Source organism: Macaca nemestrina, chromosome 12 (genome assembly GCF_043159975.1).
Source record: "Macaca nemestrina isolate mMacNem1 chromosome 12, mMacNem.hap1, whole genome shotgun sequence".
In the NCBI taxonomy this organism is placed as follows: domain Eukaryota; kingdom Metazoa; phylum Chordata; class Mammalia; order Primates; family Cercopithecidae; genus Macaca; species Macaca nemestrina.
Window position 1 is genome coordinate 85,465,642 of NC_092136.1, and position 22,200 is coordinate 85,487,841.

General features: G+C 40.6%; 1 protein-coding gene and 1 long non-coding RNA gene across 20 annotated transcripts in view; one reads left to right on the forward strand and one right to left on the reverse strand.

Moving 5' to 3' along the window:
* Positions 1-1,808, reverse strand: part of LOC105468864 (phosphatidylinositol binding clathrin assembly protein) — a 112,850-nt gene extending 111,042 nt beyond the window's left edge. For 6 of the 16 annotated variants that reach the window (XM_011719339.3, XM_011719326.3, XM_011719329.3 and 3 more), the window contains exon 1: positions 1,359-1,570. In XM_011719339.3, coding sequence (XP_011717641.2) covers positions 1,359-1,488 — 130 coding nt within the window. In that variant the 5' untranslated portion in view covers positions 1,489-1,570. Of the gene's footprint in view, positions 1-1,358 lie in introns of all 16 variants that reach the window. The other 10 variants (XM_011719342.3, XM_011719337.3, XM_011719335.3 and 7 more) reach the window with 6 other exon arrangements.
* Positions 1,809-1,865: 57 nt separating this feature from the next.
* The window catches only part of LOC105468863 (uncharacterized), a 101,246-nt gene continuing 80,911 nt past the window's right edge, over positions 1,866-22,200 (forward strand). The window contains exons 1-2 of one of the 4 annotated variants that reach the window (XR_011611232.1): positions 1,866-2,043; positions 7,239-7,286. This is a non-coding gene — a long non-coding RNA (uncharacterized lncRNA). The remainder of the gene's footprint in view (positions 2,044-7,238; positions 7,287-22,200) is intronic. The other 3 variants (XR_979675.3, XR_979673.3, XR_979677.3) reach the window with 3 other exon arrangements.

Below are 22,200 nucleotides of genomic sequence, written 5' to 3' on the forward strand. Positions count from 1 at the left end.
AACAGTAAAGCAAAGTAACTTTCATGTACGATGAAAGCCAGTCAGACTAATGTGTTCAGTCATTTAAAAAGGGAACTTATTTATCGTGACTATTTCCCTATTTTTCCCTGAAAAGTTTCAGGTCTAAGCTCCATTGGCTTGAGTGATCCAATGAGCTTTGTACCCTGAGGTAAAAGAGCGCAAAGAAAAAGGAGGATATTACAGGTGACTTCCAGGTTAGAAAAAAGTTGCGAGGAGTCAGCTCCTACGTTAGCGAATGGACGAATACTGTGTCGTGTAAGAGAAGCTGGTTCCTCAAAAGGTAACTGGCATAATTAAAACGTATCCAAACTCAAGCACCATCAAACATCATTTTGCCAATGTTTTTTAAGGGATGTATGTTATTTGTAAGTAAATTTATCAATCCATTTGGAATTCCAACAGTCTACGCTTAACACTCAAGCTTCTGAATTCAAGCCGCCAGAGTTAACAGTTCCGGGAACTGATAAGAGTATCAGCAAAAAGCCTTTTTCCAGCTCCCCATTTGAAAAGGTGGGGAGCAGAGTTGACAGTCACAAACTCACCCCAGTCAAAAGTATGGACAACACAATGATTAAATTCCACCAGAGGCAAATAAAAATCCCAACTTTCCAGAAAGCTTTCCCTACACCAAATTGAATCCTTTTACTTTCAATCTCACAAAGAAGGTAATCTGAAATAAAAGTCGGGTAAGTGGGTATGGTATTTAAAATAAAATGAGTCAAAAAAAACTACACTGAAGCTACTAAAGAGGCGATGAAAGGTAACCCAAACGCGGGAGGGAAGGTAGACGAGAAAGCCAGGAACGGATGGGAGAAGCAGCTAGTGGAGCAAAGGAAGTGGGGGATCACTTCAAGGGAGGCAGCCCGGAGGGATAACAGGGATTTGGGTGCAAGGAACCAGGCGTTTGCGGAAACCCGAAGAAGGCTGATGAAGAAACAATGGGGCTGGGCAGACGCTCAGGCGAGGGCGACAAGGCGGCACCGGACGGGTGGGAAGGGAGAGCAGAAGGCTGCAGTGGAGACGGGTAGGGGGTGCGAAGCCAGGTGGGGAGGCAAGTTGGTTGGGTATGATGGGGTGTGGTAGCGCACCGGACAGGAGGCGAGGGTCCCCTAGGAATAGGGAGGGGACTGGCTTGTCAGATTTTGAGATGGGGAGCGGAGGCCGTGAAGGCAGGTGTGATGGAAGCAAAAGAACACAGCCCAACGGGCACAGGACCCGCCGTGCCAGAGAAGACGCAGGGAGGGAAGAGGCAGCAGACGGGGGAAAGAAAAGAGAGGGAGAGAAGGACGCGGGTCGCGCGGGCGCCTGGGAGGGGGGCCGCGGTCGGTTTCACTCACAGTCCAGGTGCTTTTTCTTGGGCCCCATGATCTCGTGGGTCGTGGCCTTGCATACTGTCTTGGATACGGCAGAGCCCGTGACACTGTGCTGGGCGGCAGTGATTCGGTCCGTCAGGCTCTGGCCGGACATCTCTGCAGTTCCTCCACCACCCCACCCGCTCAGCAGCCGGCGGGGACTGGGACCCCCAAGAGCCGGAGGGTCCCCACCCCCCACCGCACCCCCTACCCCCACCGGCTCCTTCCCCGCCTGCCGGCCTGGGGCGCGGTTCGGGGCCGCGCGCTGCCACCCAGTCCAGAGAGAACCGGCTTGTATCACCCGCGGAGTCGGACAAGATGTCGGGCACTCCCTTGCCCCCGCCTCAGTTCAGCCCACCCCTTCCCTGGTCAGCTGGAGCCTGGCAGGGTAAGAGGGACAGGCAGCTGCAGGAAAATGGCGGCGCCAGGCTCCTCCTCGGAGCTTTCCGGGCTGCCCCCGGGTCACGTGACTCGGACACCGCCCCTCCTCCCTTCTCCCGCCCCTTTCCCCTTCCCTTTCCTCTTCGACGCCCGCCCTCCCTCGCTCAACGAGGGAAGAGCGGGGCGGCGCCCGCGCGTTACGTGATGGAACTCGCCAGGCAGGCGCAACAGGAGGTCCGCCCGAGGGGAGTGCGCAGCCGGCGCGTCACGTGACTCTCCCTGCCAACAGGTCGCCTGAGGCTCGGCCCGCGGGGTCACAGACGGGGGGCGGGGCGGGAGAGGAATGGCGAGGGTGGCGTGCTGGGGGCGGGGCGGCAGGCTTCTCCACTTACCCCCAACTCAAGTGTGTCCTCGTGTCTGTGGTTGAAACCAACAGCCTGACAAAGGAGGTGCAGCTGCCGTCACAGCTTCCCCTGAAGTCGGGGGTATTAGGCCTCTGGCTCCCCGAGCTTTCCTAGCAGAGTCAAGAAATGTATTTCGAGACGCCTCCCAAAGCCGCCCTCCTGGCTTAAAGGAGAAGGTTCCAGGCGGCCTATTTTCTGAACCTGCCAGCAGGCCTCTCTCTACCGTGGAACTATTGAAGCTCTCCTTATTTACTTACCCCAGAAAGGTTTTTTTTCCCCCCTTTCCTTGAGAGGCTTGAAAATGTCACCTGGTTTTGTTTATCTCTACTCCGAAAACCCGACACGTTGCTGCCATTCTAAATTTAGATACTAGCTGGCCCGTATTCATTCTCTAGGGTGTGGAATAGGACAGGAAACACATAGCTTCACTGGAATTTGAAAAGGGAAGTAGTAGGATGATGTCAACAGCGATTAGCTTGACCCTACATGGCTGACTGCTGTGGTGATTAAAGGTCCAGACCATAGAAGGAAGTGAGAGGGGCGGTAAATGGAGAAGTCCTATTCAAATAGTCCAGACATCACTGCCTGCCATCTCTCTTGGTTTAGTCTTTCTTTCCTTGGCCTCTTTTCTCTTATTGGGTGAGCCAGATTTCCATGGAAAGACGTTGACGCTGCCCTGTGGACATTTTAAAAGAAGTATTATATCCTGAAATACTATTGAATGAGACCCAGACCATACATAACAAAGCCTTTTATATGTTATTAGAGCCTCTACATTTAACCCAGGGTTAGGGATAAGTTGAAAAATCTCTTGAGTGTTAAGTTACCATGATAGTCACATGTAATCTTGCTAGTTTCAAATGAAATGCTAACATTCTCAGAAAGTCTGTGTACACCATCTGCCAGCCAAATCCAAAATACTGTGCTTCAATCTGGTGACTCTCAAAGGATGCAAAGCTGATAGATATTTAACATTTTATGTATCATATCAGGAATTTTGTGGTCTCCCATTTCATATTCCCCACACCCCCTCACCCCCCTTTTTTCCCCACTATGGCTGGTGAAATTCTGCAGCAACATGCTCTTGCCAAGAACACACAGTTCTTAATCCCAGCGGGCTTCATCTTTGTCAAGCCAGCCTCCAATTTCACAAAACTATAATGACTTCCTTCACTGTACTGCAATCCATCTGTGGTTTGGTGCCCAGTTTGCTGCCCCATCTCCATTGGGCAGTGGAATTACCAAATTTTCAAGACATGTTATCAGCCATCATTGCTACTGGTCTATGGGTTCCACTGTATAAGTTACTGGTTGGCTTGAGCCTCTGCATTGGTAAACCCCAAACTGAGGTCAACACTAACATGGTCTAGCTATCAACAGGTGAATATTTTATCCTTAGGGAAAATGTCAGTCATTCCTAAGTACATAACAGGAAAGTATTACACTGCTACTTTTACCAAAGAGGTTCTTTCAGACCACTTTTGTGACAAAAATTGTTGACATGTTTACCCTATTAACAGGCTGCTGTTAGAAATATCATTTTATTTTTTCCAAGGATACATGGTAGAAGTTTCTAACTATGTAAATAATCAGTAATCATTGAAGAAGATTATGTGTAGTTGTGAACTGAAATCTATGGAGAAATTTAGAAGAAGATGGGGAATTGTTCTAAGGATAGACATTACTGACCTATTTTGTCTTACATGTTTAAGTGTCCTCTATGTCAGTTTCCTTGGTCTCTTCAGGAAATATCTCTACCTGAAGTTCCACAGATGCCAACTCACCATGGCCAAAACTGAACTTCTCTTGCCCTTGCCCAGCATCCTACATCTTTAATCCACACTGTTCCCTGTATCTGTTAATGGCCTCACCACATGCCCAGAAGCTCCCCTCAGAAAGCTGTGATTCAAGTTCTCCTTCTGTTTTATTTCCCTCATCAAGCCTAACCTACTCTCAAACACATCCCATCTCTAACACCACTTCTGTTGCCTTAGTTCCAGCCTTTATGATCTCTGTTGTACTAGACTATTTTAGTAACTTCTTAGCTGATTCCGTTTCTTTTATACCCTGACTTTCCAATTCAGATATTTCTGAAACTAAAATGTGATTGTCTTTTCTTTGCTTTAAAATCTTCCATTAGCTCCCCCATCGCTACCCTAAAGGATGAAATTAAGGACTCTCAACATGGCATACATGGTTCTTCATGATCTGGCCCCGTTTTAGAAGTTTCTAAGTATGTAAATAATCAGTGACTGTTGTAGAGGTTTATGTGTAATTGTGAAATGAAATATATGGAGCAATTTAGAAGAAGATGGGGAATTAGAGCTAAGAATAGGCATTACTGACCTACTTTATCTTATATACTTAAGTTTTCTCTGTGTCAGTTTCCTCGGTCTATTCAAGAAATATCTTACCTGAAGTTCCACATATGCCAACTCATATGGCCACCTAAACCTGTTGAGCCTTGTCTCTTCCCATTCCTCTAAATTCCCCTACCTACCTGCTACTTGTTAAGCCTCATCTCTTCTGATTCCTTTAAATGCACTCCAGCCAATATCACACTACTTGACATACTTGGATGTCATGCTATTTCACATCCCAATAAGCAGTTACTGGTTTCCTTTTGTTACTCATATCTTATATATCCTTCTGTTATCTAATTGTTATTGTGATTGACTAATTGCACTAACATGGGGGTGCAGAGATACATCCATGCTAGTGTTATGGTTGATGCAAGGTAGATACACAGTAGATGGTGATTGAATGAATGAATGAGAACGCTTTGAAATCACACATTCAGACACACCATCACTCCAAACCTCTCATTTGATAAAATCTGCCCACTTTTTCACACATATAGCATGTCTGCTGGGCATGGAGGCATAAGCCTGTAGTCATAGCTACTTGGGAGGCTGAAGCAGGAGGATTCCTTGAGTCCAGGAGTTTAAGCCTGCAGTGAATTATGATCCTATCATTGCATTCCAGCCTGGATGACAGAGCAAGACACTGCCTCTAAAAATAAATAAATAAAGTATGTCCATCCCATAATTATCTGTTTAGAGCATCATCCTTATTTAGTACCTTCTTAATTAATTTACTCTTTCAAAAAATATGTATCGAACTGTGTGTCAGGCATAGAGGTTCTAAGTGTTAAACACTATTTACAGTGAACCTATCAGTCCTTTGGGAACTAGTCAGTTCTCAACTTGAAGGTCTCTTTGCTTTGATTGTAAAGGAGCAGACCAAAAACAGAAGGAAAAAACTTGAATAACATATTTCCTAGATATTTCTTAGGCTCTTCCAACTAAAAGGTATGTTGTAGAGAGGCAGGGAGTGTTGAGAGAAGGAACAAGTTTTTTTAATGCCTCCTATGTGCTAGAAACACTACACTTTAAAAATTTAATGCTCATAACAATAACTTCAAAAAATATCATGCCCAAGTATCGTGCCCATCCAATACAAGAAAACAGACAAGTCTTAGAAATTACTTTTTATTTTTATTTTTTTGAGACAGAATCTCACTCTGTTGCCCAGGCTGGAGTGCAGTGGCGCAATCTCGGCTCACTGCAAGCTCCGCCTCCCGGGTTCACACCATTCTCCTGCCTCAACCTCCCGAGTAGCTGGGACTACAGGCACCCACCCACCACCACGCCTGGCTAATTTTTTGTACTTTTAGTAGAGATGGGGTTTCACCGTGTCAGCCAGAGTGGTCTGGATCTCCTCACCTCATGATCTGCCCACCTCGGCCTCCCAAAGTGCTGGGATTACAGGCATGAGCCACCGCACCTGGCCAAATCTTAGAAATTGAGTAACTTTCCAAAATCCCACAGATAACTAAGTGGCAGAAGCAAGATTTAAAAAATAATTCTCCTTCCAATACTCTACCCAGACCCTTTAGCCAGTACTTGAAGCAGCTGCCAATATAGACTAAATTTATTCAACAGATAGTTCTTGCCTGCATACTATGTGCCAGGGTTTTCTAGACGCTAAGATAAAATAATGTGCAAGACAAACAGAGCCTCTGTTCTTAGAGATCTTAGTCTGTATGTGGTAACAAAGGAGAAAATAGGTAAAAGTATGCTGCACCTGAGGAACCTTAAGTCGTCATCAATGACTTAAGAAAGTGGCAAAGGCATATGGAAGAGAAAATTGACCAGAATTTTTACTTTTATTATTATACTTTATTATCTAAATTATAATCTTTTGATATTAAGCTAACTAAACTGATATAAACACATGGCAAACCCTTCCTTCCTCACCTTTCTGTGTTTACACTTCCTGATGCTGCCAGTCAGTTAGAGATCATAACTTCACATAACCTTACAAAGGTAAGGACTTTTCTTTGTAGCTAAGTTCCCTTGCTAGAACCTCTAAACAAATAAAGTCATGTGCCGCATGACATTTCAGTCAACAATCACCACAGATACAGGGGTGGTCCTATAAATTATAATACCCTGTTTTTGCTGTATCTGTTCTATGTTTAGATTTATGTTTAGCTACACAAATACCATTTTGTTACAGTTGCTTATTTAGTACAGTAATGTGTGGTACAGGTTTATAGGCTAGGAGCAACAGGCTATAATATATAATCTTCGTGTGTAGTAGGCTATACCATCTAGGCTTCTGTAAGTACACTCTGTGATGTTTGCAAACCAACAAAATTGCCTAATGACACGTTTCTCAGCACTTTTCCCCATTGTTATGTGATGTATGACTGTATTCCACTTCCAACTGCAGGAAACTTATTCAGACTCCCAGTATATGTATTTGTGACAACAATAATAATATGTGACTTTGTTGATTACTTACCCTGTTCTAAGCACGTTACATACATTATCTCAGTTACACCCTAAAACCTCATGACCTTAAGTGGCAGAGACAGCAAACTGTGTCCTTTCCCCCTTGAGCACAGAGTTAGACCACATTTCCCAGCCTCCTTTGCAATTAGTTGGGATCTTGTGACTGACTTCTGTCCCAGAGAATGTGGACAGAAATAATGAAAGCCATTTAAGTCTTGACCCATAAGGCCTCAAAAACCTCCTACACATGCTCCATATTCTCTTTCTTTCCCTTCTTACAGGCTGAATGAAGACTTCAGAGAATCTAGAGGAGGTCAATACCACAAAATGTAAGAAGCCTGGGGTCACAGATGAATCCTTGGAGGAATGCTGCCCTTGAGAACTGCATGACCAGAAACATAAATTATGCTGCCGAGCGCAGTGGCTCATGCCTGTAATCCCAGCACTTTGGGAGGCTGAGGCGGTGGATCACCTGAGGTCAGGAGTTAGAGACCAGCCTGACCAACATGGCGAAACCCTGTGTCTACTAAAAATACAAAAATTAGCCGAGCATGGTGGCATGCGCCTATAATCTCAGCTACTCAGGAGGCTGAGGCAGGAGAATTGTTTGAACCCTCGGAGGCAGAGGTTGCATTGAGCCAAGATTGTGCCGCTTCACTCCAGCTTGGGCGAAAGAGCAAAACTCTGTCTCTAAATAAATAAATCCCCTGAGATTTTTGATGCTGTTTGTTACAGTAATCAGCTACCCTACCTAATACACTTCTTTTCTCTCCATTTTACTGATAAAGAAATTAAAGCTTAGGAAAAGTAAGTAACTTGCTTAAGCTTGCTCAGCTGTTAGGTTGGGGAAGTAGGATTAGAGCTCAGGTCTACCTAACTTTACAGCTGGGCTCTCACTGCTTGTGTTCCTCGTGGAACTATTTCATGTACTTCTAAAATTTTCATAAAAATTCCATATGGCCCTTTATAAACTGCTACATCTAGCATGGCTACAAAAACAATAATCAGGGTAATCTCCAGCTTCTCTAACAGGTATGAGGCTCTCTTACTATCTTTAACACATTCCTGCCACACTTTCCTTTCTTTCAGATATATTACTTTAAAAATTTCAAAGTAACATTATATTTGGACTTTTTTAGTTATTCAGAGATGATATCTAGACTGGTTGTTAAATACAATCCGTCCCTTGAAAGGGAAAATTAGCCAAACCTTGACCCTGAATCATCATAAAAAAACTCTAATTAGGCATGGTGCAGTGCCTCAACTGTAATTCTGGCACTTTGGGAGGCCTCAGTGGTAGGATCACTTGAGTCCAAGAGTTAGAGACCAGCCTAGGCAACAGAGCGAGACTCCTTATCTACCAAAATTTTAAAAACTTAGCCAAGTGTGGTGGTGTGCAGCTATAATACCAGCTACTTGGGAGACTGAGGCAGGAGGATAGCTTGGGCCCAGGAGCTTGAGGTTATAGTGAGCTAAGATTGGGCCACTACACTCCAGCTTGGGCAACAGAGTGAGCCCCTGTCTCAAACACACATGCACACACACACACACACAACCTCTCTATGAAGTAGAACAAAATTAGTACACATGAGATGTTAACATACCTGGGGGCCATTTTTCTCTGTAACCTAAGAGGATGAATCAAGTAAAAATGTGTTAGAACATGCAACATTGAACTAAAATGAAATCAGAAGCTTAATGCTAATGTTAATATTGGGATATTGAATTTTGACCAATAGGTATCAGAAAAATGAAGGATATTTCTTAATTCATTTCAAGTAATGGGAGATATACTGGATTTGGAGTCAGACACATTAGATCTTGAACTTAAGTTCAAAACTCTGGGCAAGTTACTCACTTTCTAATACATAACACAGGGATAATAGTAAATATCTTGCAGATTTCCTGTTAGGATTAACATAATGTATACAAAAAAACTAGTAAAATGCTTGACACACAGTTGTCACTCCATAAATAGGATTAATCAACATTTACCCAGGATTTGCTATGAGCAAAGCACTCTGCTACATTCTCAGGATACAGAGATGACTTAGACAAAATGCCAACACAGTATGTTAAGTACTATGATAGAGGTGTTGCATACAGTATTAAAAGAACAGAGAAAAGGAACCCTGAATTCTGCTTGGAGCAATCAGTGAGGGTTTCCCAGGGGCATAAATTGCCATGTTCTTTATATGTTTATCCTTTTGGCTTTGCATCTTTATCCTCTTGGCTATTTTATTCCCCCTCTTCTGGAGTAAGGTCCTTGATTGTTAATGAACACCTTTGTCCTTTACTCATGGTATTCCTAAGGCATTCGACAACAAATACGGGACCAATTCTTCATACAGCAGTAAGGTTGAACAAACCCTACCCAAATTAAAGGGGAAAAGACACTTGATTATATAAGGAAGACCTAAATGGATTATGGCACATGCTTTCATTGTCCACTTTTGAAAACCTGGGACTATGGCTTTGAAATGCCTTGTGAACTCTATAATCATTTTTGTCTTAGTGTCTGTCTGCATTGCAGTTACTAGATAAATGATCATCAGAGTCTTAGATGCTGCTGCACATCCATTGTTAAACTAGATAATTTACAGATGATCATTCAACAAAAGGAATGAGAAGGTTTCATAAAGAGGTCAAAAAAACTACCATGAAAAACTCAATATACCATTGCAACTTATTAAATAGCAATGCAGATCTGGACTGATCATGTTCCAGGTAATAATGGTATTTCTTCCAGCTTGGGTTGAAGATTGGCTGAAAGAAAGGAGACTGAGAAATGAAGCAAAAACTATAATGATTTGCAAAATGAATCAACTGTACCATTCCATGACATGCAACACAAACACAAAATTGAAGCCCTTATTGTTCTAACGCCAACTTGCTTAGAGACTTACAAGTTAAACCACAGATGAACTGATTTAATGTAACTCTGCACACGCATATGTTCTATAGCTCATCTAGTTAACAAATTTAAACCAATCTCTGCACTGGCTACTAATGTCAGCCATAAATCCCCCCATGATTAACACCAGCCTCCTCTCAAATCCTGTAAGTAATACCTTTTCCTAACTCCCCCTTTTGAGATGTTACTAAAATTTTGTTATGGTGATGCTTCTCCTTATTAGTAACTTTAATAAATCCAGATTTTTATAATTAGCAGGTTTTCTCATGGTTTTTGTATGGAGATGGCAGGCTAAATTGTGTCCCCTCCCTGCCAAAGATGGCAGGTCCTAATGCCTGAAACCTATGGCTATATTTTACATGGTAAAGAAATGTTGGCTAGGTACAGGGCTCACGCCTATAATTCTAGCACTTCGAAAGGCTGAGGCAGGTGGATCACTTGAGGTCAGGAGTTTGAGACCAGCCTGGCCAACATGGTGAAACCTCATCTCTCCTAAAAATACAAAAATTAGCCAGGCATGGTGGCACACACCTGTAATCTTAGCTACTCGGGAGGCTGAGGCAGGAGAATCACTTGAACCTGGGAGGTGGAGGTTGCAGTGAGCTGACATCGCACCACTGTACTCCAGCTGGGTGACAAAACGAGACTGTGTCTCAAAAAAATAAATAAATATAAATACAAAAATTAACTGGGCGTGGTGGTGCATGCCTGTAATCCCAGCTACTCAGGAAGCTGAGGCACAAGAATTTCTTAAACCCGGGAGGCGGAGGTTGCAGTCAGCCGTGATTGTGCCACTGCACTCCAGCCTCGGTGACAGAGCAAGACTCCGTCTCAAAAGAAAAAAAAAAAAGAAATGTTGCATTGCAGATTTAATAAAGTTTAGGATGGGGAGATTATCCTGGATTGTCTGGGTGGGACCAATGTAATCACAGGGTACTTATAAGAAGAACACAGGCAATCAGAGGGAGGAAAAGGCTATGTAATAACAGAAGTAGAGATAGTGATATCACCTCAATCCAAGGAATGCCAGTCACACCTAGAACCTGAAAGAAACAATGAATAGATTCCCTTTGGAAACTAGAAGGAATCATCCTTGTCCGCATCTTGTGTTTGGTCCCACTAGACTTATTTTAACACTAACATAAAAGAAGGTAACTTCTGGAGGTTAGAAGTCTAAAATCAGATAAAAGAATAAATTTCTATTGTGTTAAACCACTATGTTTGTGGTCATTTTGTTGCAGCAACAAGAGGAAACTAATACAGGGAGATTTGGCAGCAATTTGCAAAGTACATTCTTGTTGCTGTGTAGAGAATGGAATGTAAAATAAGAATAGAAGCAAGAAAAATAGCAAAGAAGGAATTGTTGTAGACCAGAAGAGCAGTGATCTGACTTAAATTAGGGTGGTAGGCATGGAAGTCAAAAGAAGTAGATAGATATATGTTGAATAGAGAATCAACAGAATTTGCTGGTGGATTGAATGGTAGAAAGTAGAATCTGGGTACAGTTGCTCAAGTAAAGACTATGAAAGGATGACTCTTAGGATTTTGGACTGAATAACTGTGTGAATGGAGAATAAGGACAGACGAAGTTGGAAGGAAGATAGCTTATATGCCACAATTAAAAAGAGCCTGGATATTGTCCTGAAGGCAAGAAGATTGAAAGATTCTAAGGACAGAAATGATACGAGAACTAACTGATCTTTGTGGAACCTCTCATACTTGAAATTCAATTAGTCTTTTAAATGATCCCCTGAGCCAGAAACCAGGATTCCATCTCCTTCCTCTACCTGTATAATGTTTTGGTTTTTAGTTCAATTACAGCCTTGTTATGAGATATCAAGAAAGTTTTGGACAGCTAAATTTTACATTTTATGGTCTTCATTAGGCCTAATTCACAGTGGGATTACAGAAGATTAGAAAACAAAAAGCTCATAAAAATAGTTGTACTCCTTTATAACACTTATCCCAAGGGCAAGATCAGAATAAAACTAGCTGGTGGATAGAGTATGATAGTGGCATTAGAAATAAGGAGAAGGCTATTGATTCTAGAGGTGAAAATGCATAGGAGTTGGCAAAGAGATTGCATGAAATGGATTAAGGAGAATGCAAATTTTAGGTTGATTCCTAAGTTTCCAGTTGTATCATGATGCTATTCACTAAAAAGGAGAATCCTGGAGCAGGAGGAAGTTGGAAAGGTAGCAGGGAAAGAATGTTGTATTCAGTTTGAACATACTGATTTTTTAAATTAATAAACTTTTTTTTTTTAGAGAAGGTTTAAATTCACAGAAAAATTGAGTGGAAAATACGGACAGTTCCCACATAGCTCCTGTCCCAACACATGCACAATCTTCACCACTGTGGACATCAGGTGCCACAATGGTACATTTGTTACGATCAGTGAACCTACATTGACACATCATTGTCACTGAAAGTCCATTGTTTACATTAGGGTTCAGTCTTGGAGTTGTACATTCTATGGGCTTTGACAAATGTATAACATGTATCCACCATTATAGAATCATACAGAATAGTTTTACTGACCTAAAAATTCTCTGTGCTCTGCCTATTTATCTCTCCCTTCCCCAACCTCTGGCAATCATTGATTTTTCACTGTCTCCATAGTTTTGCCTTTTCCAGAATATCATATAGTTGGAATCATACAGTATACACCCTTTTAAGATTGGCTTCTTTCACTTAGTAATATGCAAGTAAGATTCTTCAATGCCTTTTCCTCAATTGTGAAATAGCTCATTTCTTCTTAGTACTAAATAATATTTTGTTATCTAGGTGTACCACAGTTTACTTATCCATTCACCCACTGAAGGACATCTTAGTTGCTTCCAAGTTTTGGCAATTATTAATAAAGCTGCTATAAACATCTATGTGCATCTTTCTGTGTGGACATAAGTTTTCTTTTCCTTTTTTCCTTTTTTTTTTTTTTTTTTTTGAGACCGAGTCTTGTTCAGTTGCCCAGGCTGGAGTGCAATGGAGCCATCTGGGCTCACTGCAACCTCTGTCTCCTGGGTTCAAGCGATTCTCCTGCCTCAGCCTCCCAAGTAGCTGGGATTACAGGCACCTGCCATCATGCCCAACTAATTTTTGGTTTTTTGTAGAGACAGGGTTTCACCATGTTGGCCAGGCTAGCCTCAAACTCTTGACCTCAGGTGATCCGCCTGCCATGGACTCCCAAAGTGCTGGGATTATAGGCGTGAGCCACTGCACCTGGCCGAACGTAAGTTTTCAGTTCATTTGGGTAAATACTAAAGAGCACAATTGCTAGATCGTATGGTAAGAATATGTTTGTTTTGTGAGAAACTGCCAAACTCTCTTCCAAAGGGGCTCCACCATTTTGCATTCCCACTGGCAATGGATGTGAGTTTCTGTTGCTACACATCCTCTTCAGCATTTGGTATTCAGTGTTCTGAATTTTGGGTCATTCTAATAGGTTTGTAGTGGTATCTCGTTGTTGTTTTAGTTTGGATCTCCCAATGACATATGATGTTGAACATCGTTTCACCTGATTACTTACCATCTGTGTATCTTCTTTGGTGAGGTGTCTGGTCAGGTATTTTGCTCATTTTTAAATTGGCCTGTTCATTTTCTTATTGTTGAGTTTTAAGTATTCTTTGTATGTTTTGGATAACAGTCCTTTATCAGATGTTTATTTTGCAAATATTTACTCCCAGTCTATTGTTTATCTTATTCAATTTTACATTGTCTTTCACATAGTAGAAGTTTTTCAATTTTTTTTTCTTTTCTTTTCTCTTTTTTGTAAGACGGGGTCTCACTCTGTCACCCAGGCTGGAGTGCAGTGGCACAATCAGGGGTCACTGCAGCCTTGATCTCCTGGGCTCAAGTGATTCTCCTGCCTCAGCCTCCCTAGTAGCTGGGACTGCAGGCATGTGCCACCATGCCTGGCTAATTTGTTTATTTTTTGTAGAGATGGGGTTTCACTATGTTGCCCAGACTGGTCTCAAACTTGTGGCCCCAAGCAATCCTCCTGCCTTGGACTCCCAAAATACTGAAATTACAGACATGAGCCACCATGCCAGGCCAAGTTTTTCAATTTTAATGAAGTCCAGCTATCAATTATTTCATGAATCATGCATAGGGTTGAATCTAAAAAGTCACTGCCATACCCAAGGTCATTTAGGTTTTCTCCTTTGTTATCGTGTTGGACTTTTATAGTTTTGTGTTTTACATTTAGGCTTGCTGTGGTATGAATGTTCGTATCCACTCCCCAAAATCCTAACCCCCAAAATGATGGTATTAGGAGGTGGAGCCTGTGAGAGATCATTAGGTTACTGTGGGTGGAACTCTCATTAATTGGATTAGTACCCTTATAAAAGGCCCAGAGAAATTCCTTCCTCCTGCCATGTGAAGGCACAGTGAAAAAACAGTGATCTGTGAATTAAGAAGTGGACCTTCACTAGACATCAAATCTGCCGGTGTCTTGATCTTTGATTTACTACTCTCCAGAACTGCAAGAAATAAATTTCTGTTATAAATAAGCTACCCACTCTATGGTAATTTATTAGAGCATCCTAAATGGATTAAAGACAAGGTCTATGATCCATTTTTAAAATCCTTAATGCTGATTCTAGAATATGATCCATTTTGACTTAATTTTTGTGAAAGATATAAGGACTGTGTCTAGATTCTTTTTTTTTTCTTGCATGTAGATGTCTAGTTGTTCCAACAAAACTTATTGAAAAAACTATCTTTTCTCCATTGAATTGCCTTTGCTCTTTTGTCAAAGATCAGTTGACTATGTTTATGTGGGCCTATTTCTGGGCTATTTTGTTCCATTAATCTCTTTGTCTATTCTTTTACCAATACCATGCTGTCTTGATTACTGTAGCTTTATAGTAAGTCTTGAAATCAGGTAGTGTCAGTCTTCTTCTTCTGTTCTTCTCCTTCAACAGTGAGTTGGCTGTTCTGGGTCTTTTGCCTCTCCTATAAACTTCACAGTTAGTTTGTCAGTATCCACAAAGAACATGCTAGGATTTTGACTGGGATTGCATTGGGAAGAACTAGCATCTTGATGACATTGAGTCTTCCTATCCGTAAACATAGAATACTCCTCTGCTTTTTCAGTTATGTAATTTATTTGTAGTCTTCCTCATATAGACGTTGTACATATTTTGTTAAATCTATACCTATTTTATTTTGGGGATGTGCTAATGTAAACAGTAATGTGTTTTCAACTTCAAATTCTACTTGTTTTTTGCTAATATATAGGCAAGTGGTTGATTTTTGTATATTAACATTGTATCCTACAACCTTGTTATAATAGCTTATTAGTTCCAGGAGTTGGTTTGGTTGATTCTTTTGGATTTTCTGCATAGATGATCATGTCATCTGTAAACTAAGCCAGTTTAATTTCTTCCTTCCCAATCTGTATACCTTTTCTTTTTTTTATTTTAATGCCTTAGCTAGGACTTCTAGTACAATATTGAAAAGCAGCAGTGAGAGGACATCCTTGACTTGTTCATGATCTTAGTGGGAAAGCTTCAAGTTTCTCAATGTTACGTATGAAGTTAGCCGTAGGGTTGTTGTAGATGTTCTTTATCAAGCTAAGGAAGTTTCCTTCTATTCCTAGTTTCCTGAGAGTTTTTATCATGAATGGTGTTTGGTTTTGTCAAGTACTTTTCTATATCTGTTTATATGATAATGTGAGCTTTCTTCTTTAACCTGTTGATGTGGTAGGTTACACTGATTGATATTTGAATGCTGAACCAGCCATGAATACCTGGAATAAGTCCCACTTGGTCATGTTTTATAATTTTTTATACATACTTTGATTCAATTTACTAATTTTTTGAGGATTTTTGCATCTATATCATGAGAGATACTGGTCTATCATTTTCTTATGAGGTTCGTCTGATTTTGGTATTAGAATTCTGCTGGCCTCATGGAATGAGTTAGGAAGTATTCTCTGCTTTTATCTTCTGAAGGAGATTGTAGAGAATTGATCTATTTTTTTCCCTTAAGTATGTGTTAGAATTCACCAGTGAACCCATCTTGGCCATGTTCTTTATGTTTCAGAAGGTTATTAATTATTGGTATCATTTTGTAAATACATCTAGGCCTATTCAGATGGTCTGTTTTTTTCCTGTATAAGTTTTTGTAGACTATGTCTTTCACAATTCTTTTTCTTTTTTTTTGAGACAGAGTCACACTCTGTTGCCCAGGCTGGAGTGCAGTGGCGCGATCTCAGCTCACTGCAACCTCTGCCTCCCGGGTTCAAGCGATTCTCCTGCCTCAGCCTCCCAAGTAGCTAGGATTACAGGCATTCGCCACCATGCCCGGCTAATTTTTGTATTTTTAGTGGAGATGGGGTTTTGCCATGTTGGCCAGACTGGTCTCGAACTCCTGACCCCGTGATTCACCTGCCTCGGCCTTCCAAAGTGCTGGAATTATAGGTGTGAGCCACCACTCCCAGCCTCACAATTGTTAAGTTACTCCATTTCATCTAAGTTATCACATTTGTGAGCATAGAGTTGTTCATAATGTTCCTTCCTTTTAATGTCCCTTCTTTCATCTCTGATATTACTAACTTATGTCTTCTCCTGTTTTTTTCTTAGCCTGGTTAGAGGTTTATTGATTTTATTGATCTTTTCAAATAATCAGCTTTTCATTTTTTAAATTTCTCTCTATTAATTTCCTGTTTTCCATTTCATTGATTTTTGCTCTAATTATTATTTTCTTCTGCTCACATTAGACTTAATTTGCTCTTATTTTTGTCATTCCCTAAGGTGGTGGCTTAGGTTATTGATTTTTAGATCTTTCTTCTTTTGTAGCATATGCATCCAGTGCTATAAATTTACCTCAAAGTACTCCTTTTGCTGTATCCCACAAATTTTGATAAATTATATTTTCATTTTCATGCAGTTTAAAATATTTTTAAAATTTCTCTTGATTTTTTTTTTTTTTTTTGACTCGTGTTATTTAGAAGCGTTTTGTTTAATATCCAACTATTTGGGATCTTCCCACCTTCTATCGCTGATTTCTAGTTTAGTTCCATTTGGCCTGAGAGCAGATATTGGAAAATTTTTATTCTTCTAAATTTTTTAAGGTGTATTTTATGGCCCAGAATATGGTCTTTCTTGACAAATACTTTACATGAGCTTGAGAAGGATATATAATCTGTTTTTGTTGGATAAAATGGTCTGTAGATGTCAGTTATATCTAGTTGAGTGATAGTTTTGAGTTCAACTATATCCTTGCTGATTTTCTCCCTGCTGGATCTGGTTATTCCTAATAGAGGAGTATTACAGTCTCTAACTACAATAGTGGATTCATGTATTTCTCTTTGTAGCCGTATCCATTTTTGCCTCACATATTTTGATGCTCTACTGTTAGGCACATATAAGTTAAGTATTGTTATGTCTTCTTGGAGTATTGACCCCTAAAGGGGATAAATCATTATGTAATGCTCCTCTTTATCCCTGATAATTTCCTTGCTCTGAATTCTGCCCTGTCTGAAATGAATAATAGCTACTCCTATATTTTGATTAGTGTTAGCATAGTATATTTTTCTATATCACTTCATTTTTAATATGTATATTTCTTTATATTTAAAGTAGGTTTTTTGTAGACAGCATATAGTTGGAGCTTGGTTTTTGATCCACTCTGACAAGGTGTGCTTATTTTTTGCTTGCTTGTTTGTTTCTTTGAGACAGTCTCACTCTGTTGTCCAGGCCAGAGTGCAGTGGTGCAATCATGGCTCACTGCAATCTCTGCCTCCCAGGTTCAAGCGATTCTCCTCCCTTGGCTTCCTGAGTAGCTGGGATTACTCAGGCATGCACCACCATGGCCCCGCTAATTTTTGTGTTTTTAGTAAAAACTGGTTTTCTCCATGTTGGCCAGGCTGGTCTCTAACTCCTGGCCTCAAGCAATCTGCTGGCCTCAGCCTCCCAAAGTGCTGATATTAAAGGTGTGAGCCACTGAGCCTAGTCTGACAAGGTGTGCTTAGGCCACTGGTGTTTACAGTAATTATTAATATAGTTGGGTTAATATCTACCATATTTGTTTTTGTGTTCCATTTATTGCCCTTATTCTTTGTTCCTATTTTTGTCTTCCACATGTTTTCTGCCTTTGTGGTTTTAATTGAGTGTTTTATGTGATTCTGTTTTCTGTCCTTTCTTAGCATATTGATTGATTATACTTGTTTTGCTTTTACTTTTGTAAGTGATTGCACTTACAAACTGGTTTGCTATATACATTTACAACTAATTCAAGTCTACTTTCAGATAACACTATACCACTTCACAGGTAGCACAAGTACCTTATAATAACAAAGTATTCCTAATTCCTCCCTCCTATCACTGATATTACTGCTGTCATTTATTTCACTTATCCATAGGTATACATAAGCATGTATATGTAATATACATATATAGTCAAATACATTGTTACTATTAATATTTTGAACAAAATGTTACATTAGAAAAATTAGGAATAAGAAAAATAAAATTCCCAAAGCTCTTCCTTTCTTTATATAGTTGCAAGTTTCTTACCTATATCATTTTCCTTCTCTTGAAAGAATTTCTTTTAGAATTTCTTGCAGGGCAAGTCTACTGGCAGCAAATTCCTTTCATTTTTGTTTGTCTGAGAAAGTCTTTATTTATTCTTCACTTTTTTTTTTTTTTTTTTGAGATAGAGTCTTGTTCTGTCACCCAGGCTGGAGTGCAGGAGCATGATCTTGGCTCACTGCAGCCTCTACCTCCCAGGTTCAAGTGATTCTCCTGCCTCAGCCTCCTGAGTAGCTGGGACCACAGGCACACACCACCATGCCCGGCTAATTTTTTTGTATTTTCAGTAGAGGTGGGGTTTTACCATGTTGGCCAGGCTGGTCTCAAGTTCCTGACCTCAACTGATCTGCCTGCCTTGGCCTCCCAAAGTGCTGGGATTACAGGCATGAGCCACCATGCCCAGCTCTTCTTTACTTTTGAAGGATAATTTTGCAGGGTACAGAATTCTAGGTTGCTGGATTTTTTCCTTTCAACACTTTAAATATTTTGCTCCACTTCATTCTTGTTTGTATGGTTTCTGAGGTGAAGTCAGATGTAATTATAGGTAAGGTGTTTTTACCCTCTAGCTTCTTTCAAGATTTTTTCTTTATTTTTGATTTTCTGAAGTTTGAATAAATATGCTTAGTATAGTTTCGGTGGGCATTTATTTTGCTTAGTGTTCTCTGAGCTTCTTGGGTCTGTGGTTTGGTGTCTGACATTAATTTGGGGAAATTATTGCTTCAAATATTGCTTTAGTTCCTCTCTCTCTTTCTTCTGCTTCTGATATTTCCAACCTGTAAATTCCACTTTTTGTAGTTGTCTTACAGTTCTTGGATATTCTGTTGTGGGTTTCTTTTCTCCGGGAATTTTTTTTCTCTTTTTCTTTCATTTTTGGAAGTTTCCTTGTCACGTCCTCAAGCTCAGAGATTCTTCCCTCAGCCCAGTCCAGTCTACTAAGGAGTTCATCAACGGCATTCTTTATTTCTGTTAGTGTTCTTGATCTCTAGCCTTTCTTTCTGACTTTTTCTTAGAATTTCCATCTCTCTGCTTATATTTTTCCATCTGTTCTTAAATGTTGTCTACTTTTTACATTAGAGTCCTTAACATATTAATCATATTTGTTTTAATTCTTAGTCTGATAATCCCATAATCCATGCCATATCTGAAACTGGTTCTGATGCTTAAGTTTCTTCAAACTTGTTTTTTGCCTTTTAGTGTGCTTTGTATAGTACTATTTTGTTGGAATCTGGACATCATAACTAGGTGAAAGAAATCCCGGTAAACAGGCCTTTAGTGATAAGGTTTGGGTAAAGTGGTAAAGTTTGGGGGGATGAAAAGCATCCCATAGTCCAATGATTTGATTCCAGTATTTTCTGAGCATGTGTACTTCCAGTCCTCCAGATAGGTTAGGCACTGAGAGTTTAGTCCCGCAGTAGATTAGGCTCCTGTGGTATCATATAAAATACAATAATCTTGTGTATAATACAAAAATATATTTGGTCTGTTCCTGTCTTCTGGCACAGAACTCCTAAAACCTTTGGAATTTCCCTTGGAATGATAGGAGTGCCTTTGTTATTCATAACAAGCCCCTCTCCACCATGTCTATATTTATACAAATAAGGTGGCTTAGGGTGGGGCCCTTAGATGGCCTCAGGATAGAACTGGTCTCTAGAAAGAACAAGTGATTAGAGGGTGAGAATTTTCAGCCCCACTCATCAACCTCTGGGGAGGGAATGGGGACCTGGAGATTGAGCTCTATCAAAACTCTTGAACAATGAAATTCAGAGAGCTTCTGAATTGGCGAATACATCCATGTATTGGAAGGGTGGTGCATTCTAATTCCACAGGAACTGAAGTTTCTGAGCTCAGGACCATTCTAGACCTTGCCCTGTGCATTTCTTTATCTGGTTGTTCACTTGTGTCCTTTATATTAAACCAGTAAATATAAGTAAAGTGCCTTCCTGAGTACTGTGAGCCATTCTAGCCAATTACTGAACCTGAGGAGGGGCTCATGGGAACCCCATATTTATTTATTCTTTTATTTTATTTATTTTGAGATGGAGTTTTGCTCTGTCACCCAGGCTGAAGTGCAGTGGCGCGATCTCAGCTCACTGCAACCTCTGCCTCCCAGAAGGAACCCCATATTTATAGCCAATCAGTCAGATGTATGAGTGCCCAGGGACTTCTGATAGGCATTTTAAATGGAGGAGGTCTTGAGAGATTGAGCCCTTAACCCTATGGCGCCTGAAGCTAACTCCAGGTAGTTAGTGTCAGAATTGAATGGAATTTGTTGGCATCCAACTGGTATCCAGAGAATTGGAGAATTGGTTGCTGGTGTTGGAAAAAAAATCCACTCAGATAAAACAGTTTCCCATGATGGTAGACCTTGTTAAGAAAGGAGTGCTCTATCATATTTAAAAATGGTTCCTTTTTCTCTTCCCCTGCAAGAAGCATGAGGGATTTTTCTCCAGTATTGACTGTGTGTACCTGGTAGAGCTTCAGGAGGTAAAACTCACAAAAGTGTTAGGGCCTCCTAGGACAAGGTCCCCCTGGAGTTTTTAACTCGAAGACTTGTCCACACTGAACCTCCAGCAATTTGTTAATTATAGGTTAGGTTTTCCTACCCTGGCACTGGCTCCCTGTATCTGCCTGCCTGTCTTCAATTTTGGGGCAGCAGTCTGCCCTGTGACCTGTGACCTCGTTTTTTTTTGACAGATCTAAGAAATGTTGTAGATTTTTCTGTTTGGTCAGCTTTTTTATTTGTTGTTAGGATGGAGTGGTGACGGTTTTTTTTTTTTTTTTTTTTTTTGAGACGGAGTCTCACTCTGTTGCCCAGGCTGGAGTGCAGTGGCATGACCTCGGCTCACTGCAACCTCCTCCTCCTGGGCTCAAGAGATTCTCCTGCCTCAGCCTTCCAAGTAGCTGGGATTACAGGCGTGTGCCACCACACCTGGCTAATTTTTGTATTTTTAGTAGAGACAAGGTTTGACCATGTTGGCTAGGCTGGTCTTGGACTTCTGACCCTCCACCCACCTCAGCCTCCCAGAGTGCTGGGATTATAGGTGTGAGCCAGTATGCCTGGCGAGGGGTGACTTTTAAGCTACTTACATGCCAGAATAAAAACTGAAAGTCCTAGACATACTGATTTAGAGTTGTTCCTGAGATACCCAAATGGAACTGTCCAGTATGCCAAAGGATATTGATGTGGCTTTCAGTAAGCTGGAGATCAGACCCAAACACTGTGAGTGTGTAAGCAGTTGGTGAAATCATGCAATGTATGAAGTTAACCTGGGAGTGAGCTAAAGACAGTCCTGGGTAATTCCAACATTAAAGGGCAGCATACAATTTTGAATGAGCACTGAAGATATATAGTCACTCTCTGATAAAATTAAGTTTTCCCTGGTACCTTGTTATAGCTCATATAAATTTATCAAAGTTCATTACCTTTTACTCTTTTACACCCACACCTCCCACACCTCGTTTAACTAAAGCAATTATATTACATAATCTGCTCATCCTGGGGCAATTTTTAAGACGTAGACTTTTTAACAGTGGAATAAAGTATTTCCAACTATCTTTTAAATAAGGTTCTATAGATTAATTCAAATCTTTTGTTTAAACATATCACTTTAAAGCAAATATATTTTATTCCAGTTGGCAAACTAGAGAAAGTTTCAAGTACTGAATTCTAAACCTCCAGAAGTAGGATTAAAATTTTAGATGCTTGAGGATTCCAGGAAACAGCAACATTTCTGCATGCTACAGTAGAATAAAGGCTGGAGGGACACATTTGCCCAACTTTATGTTATAATT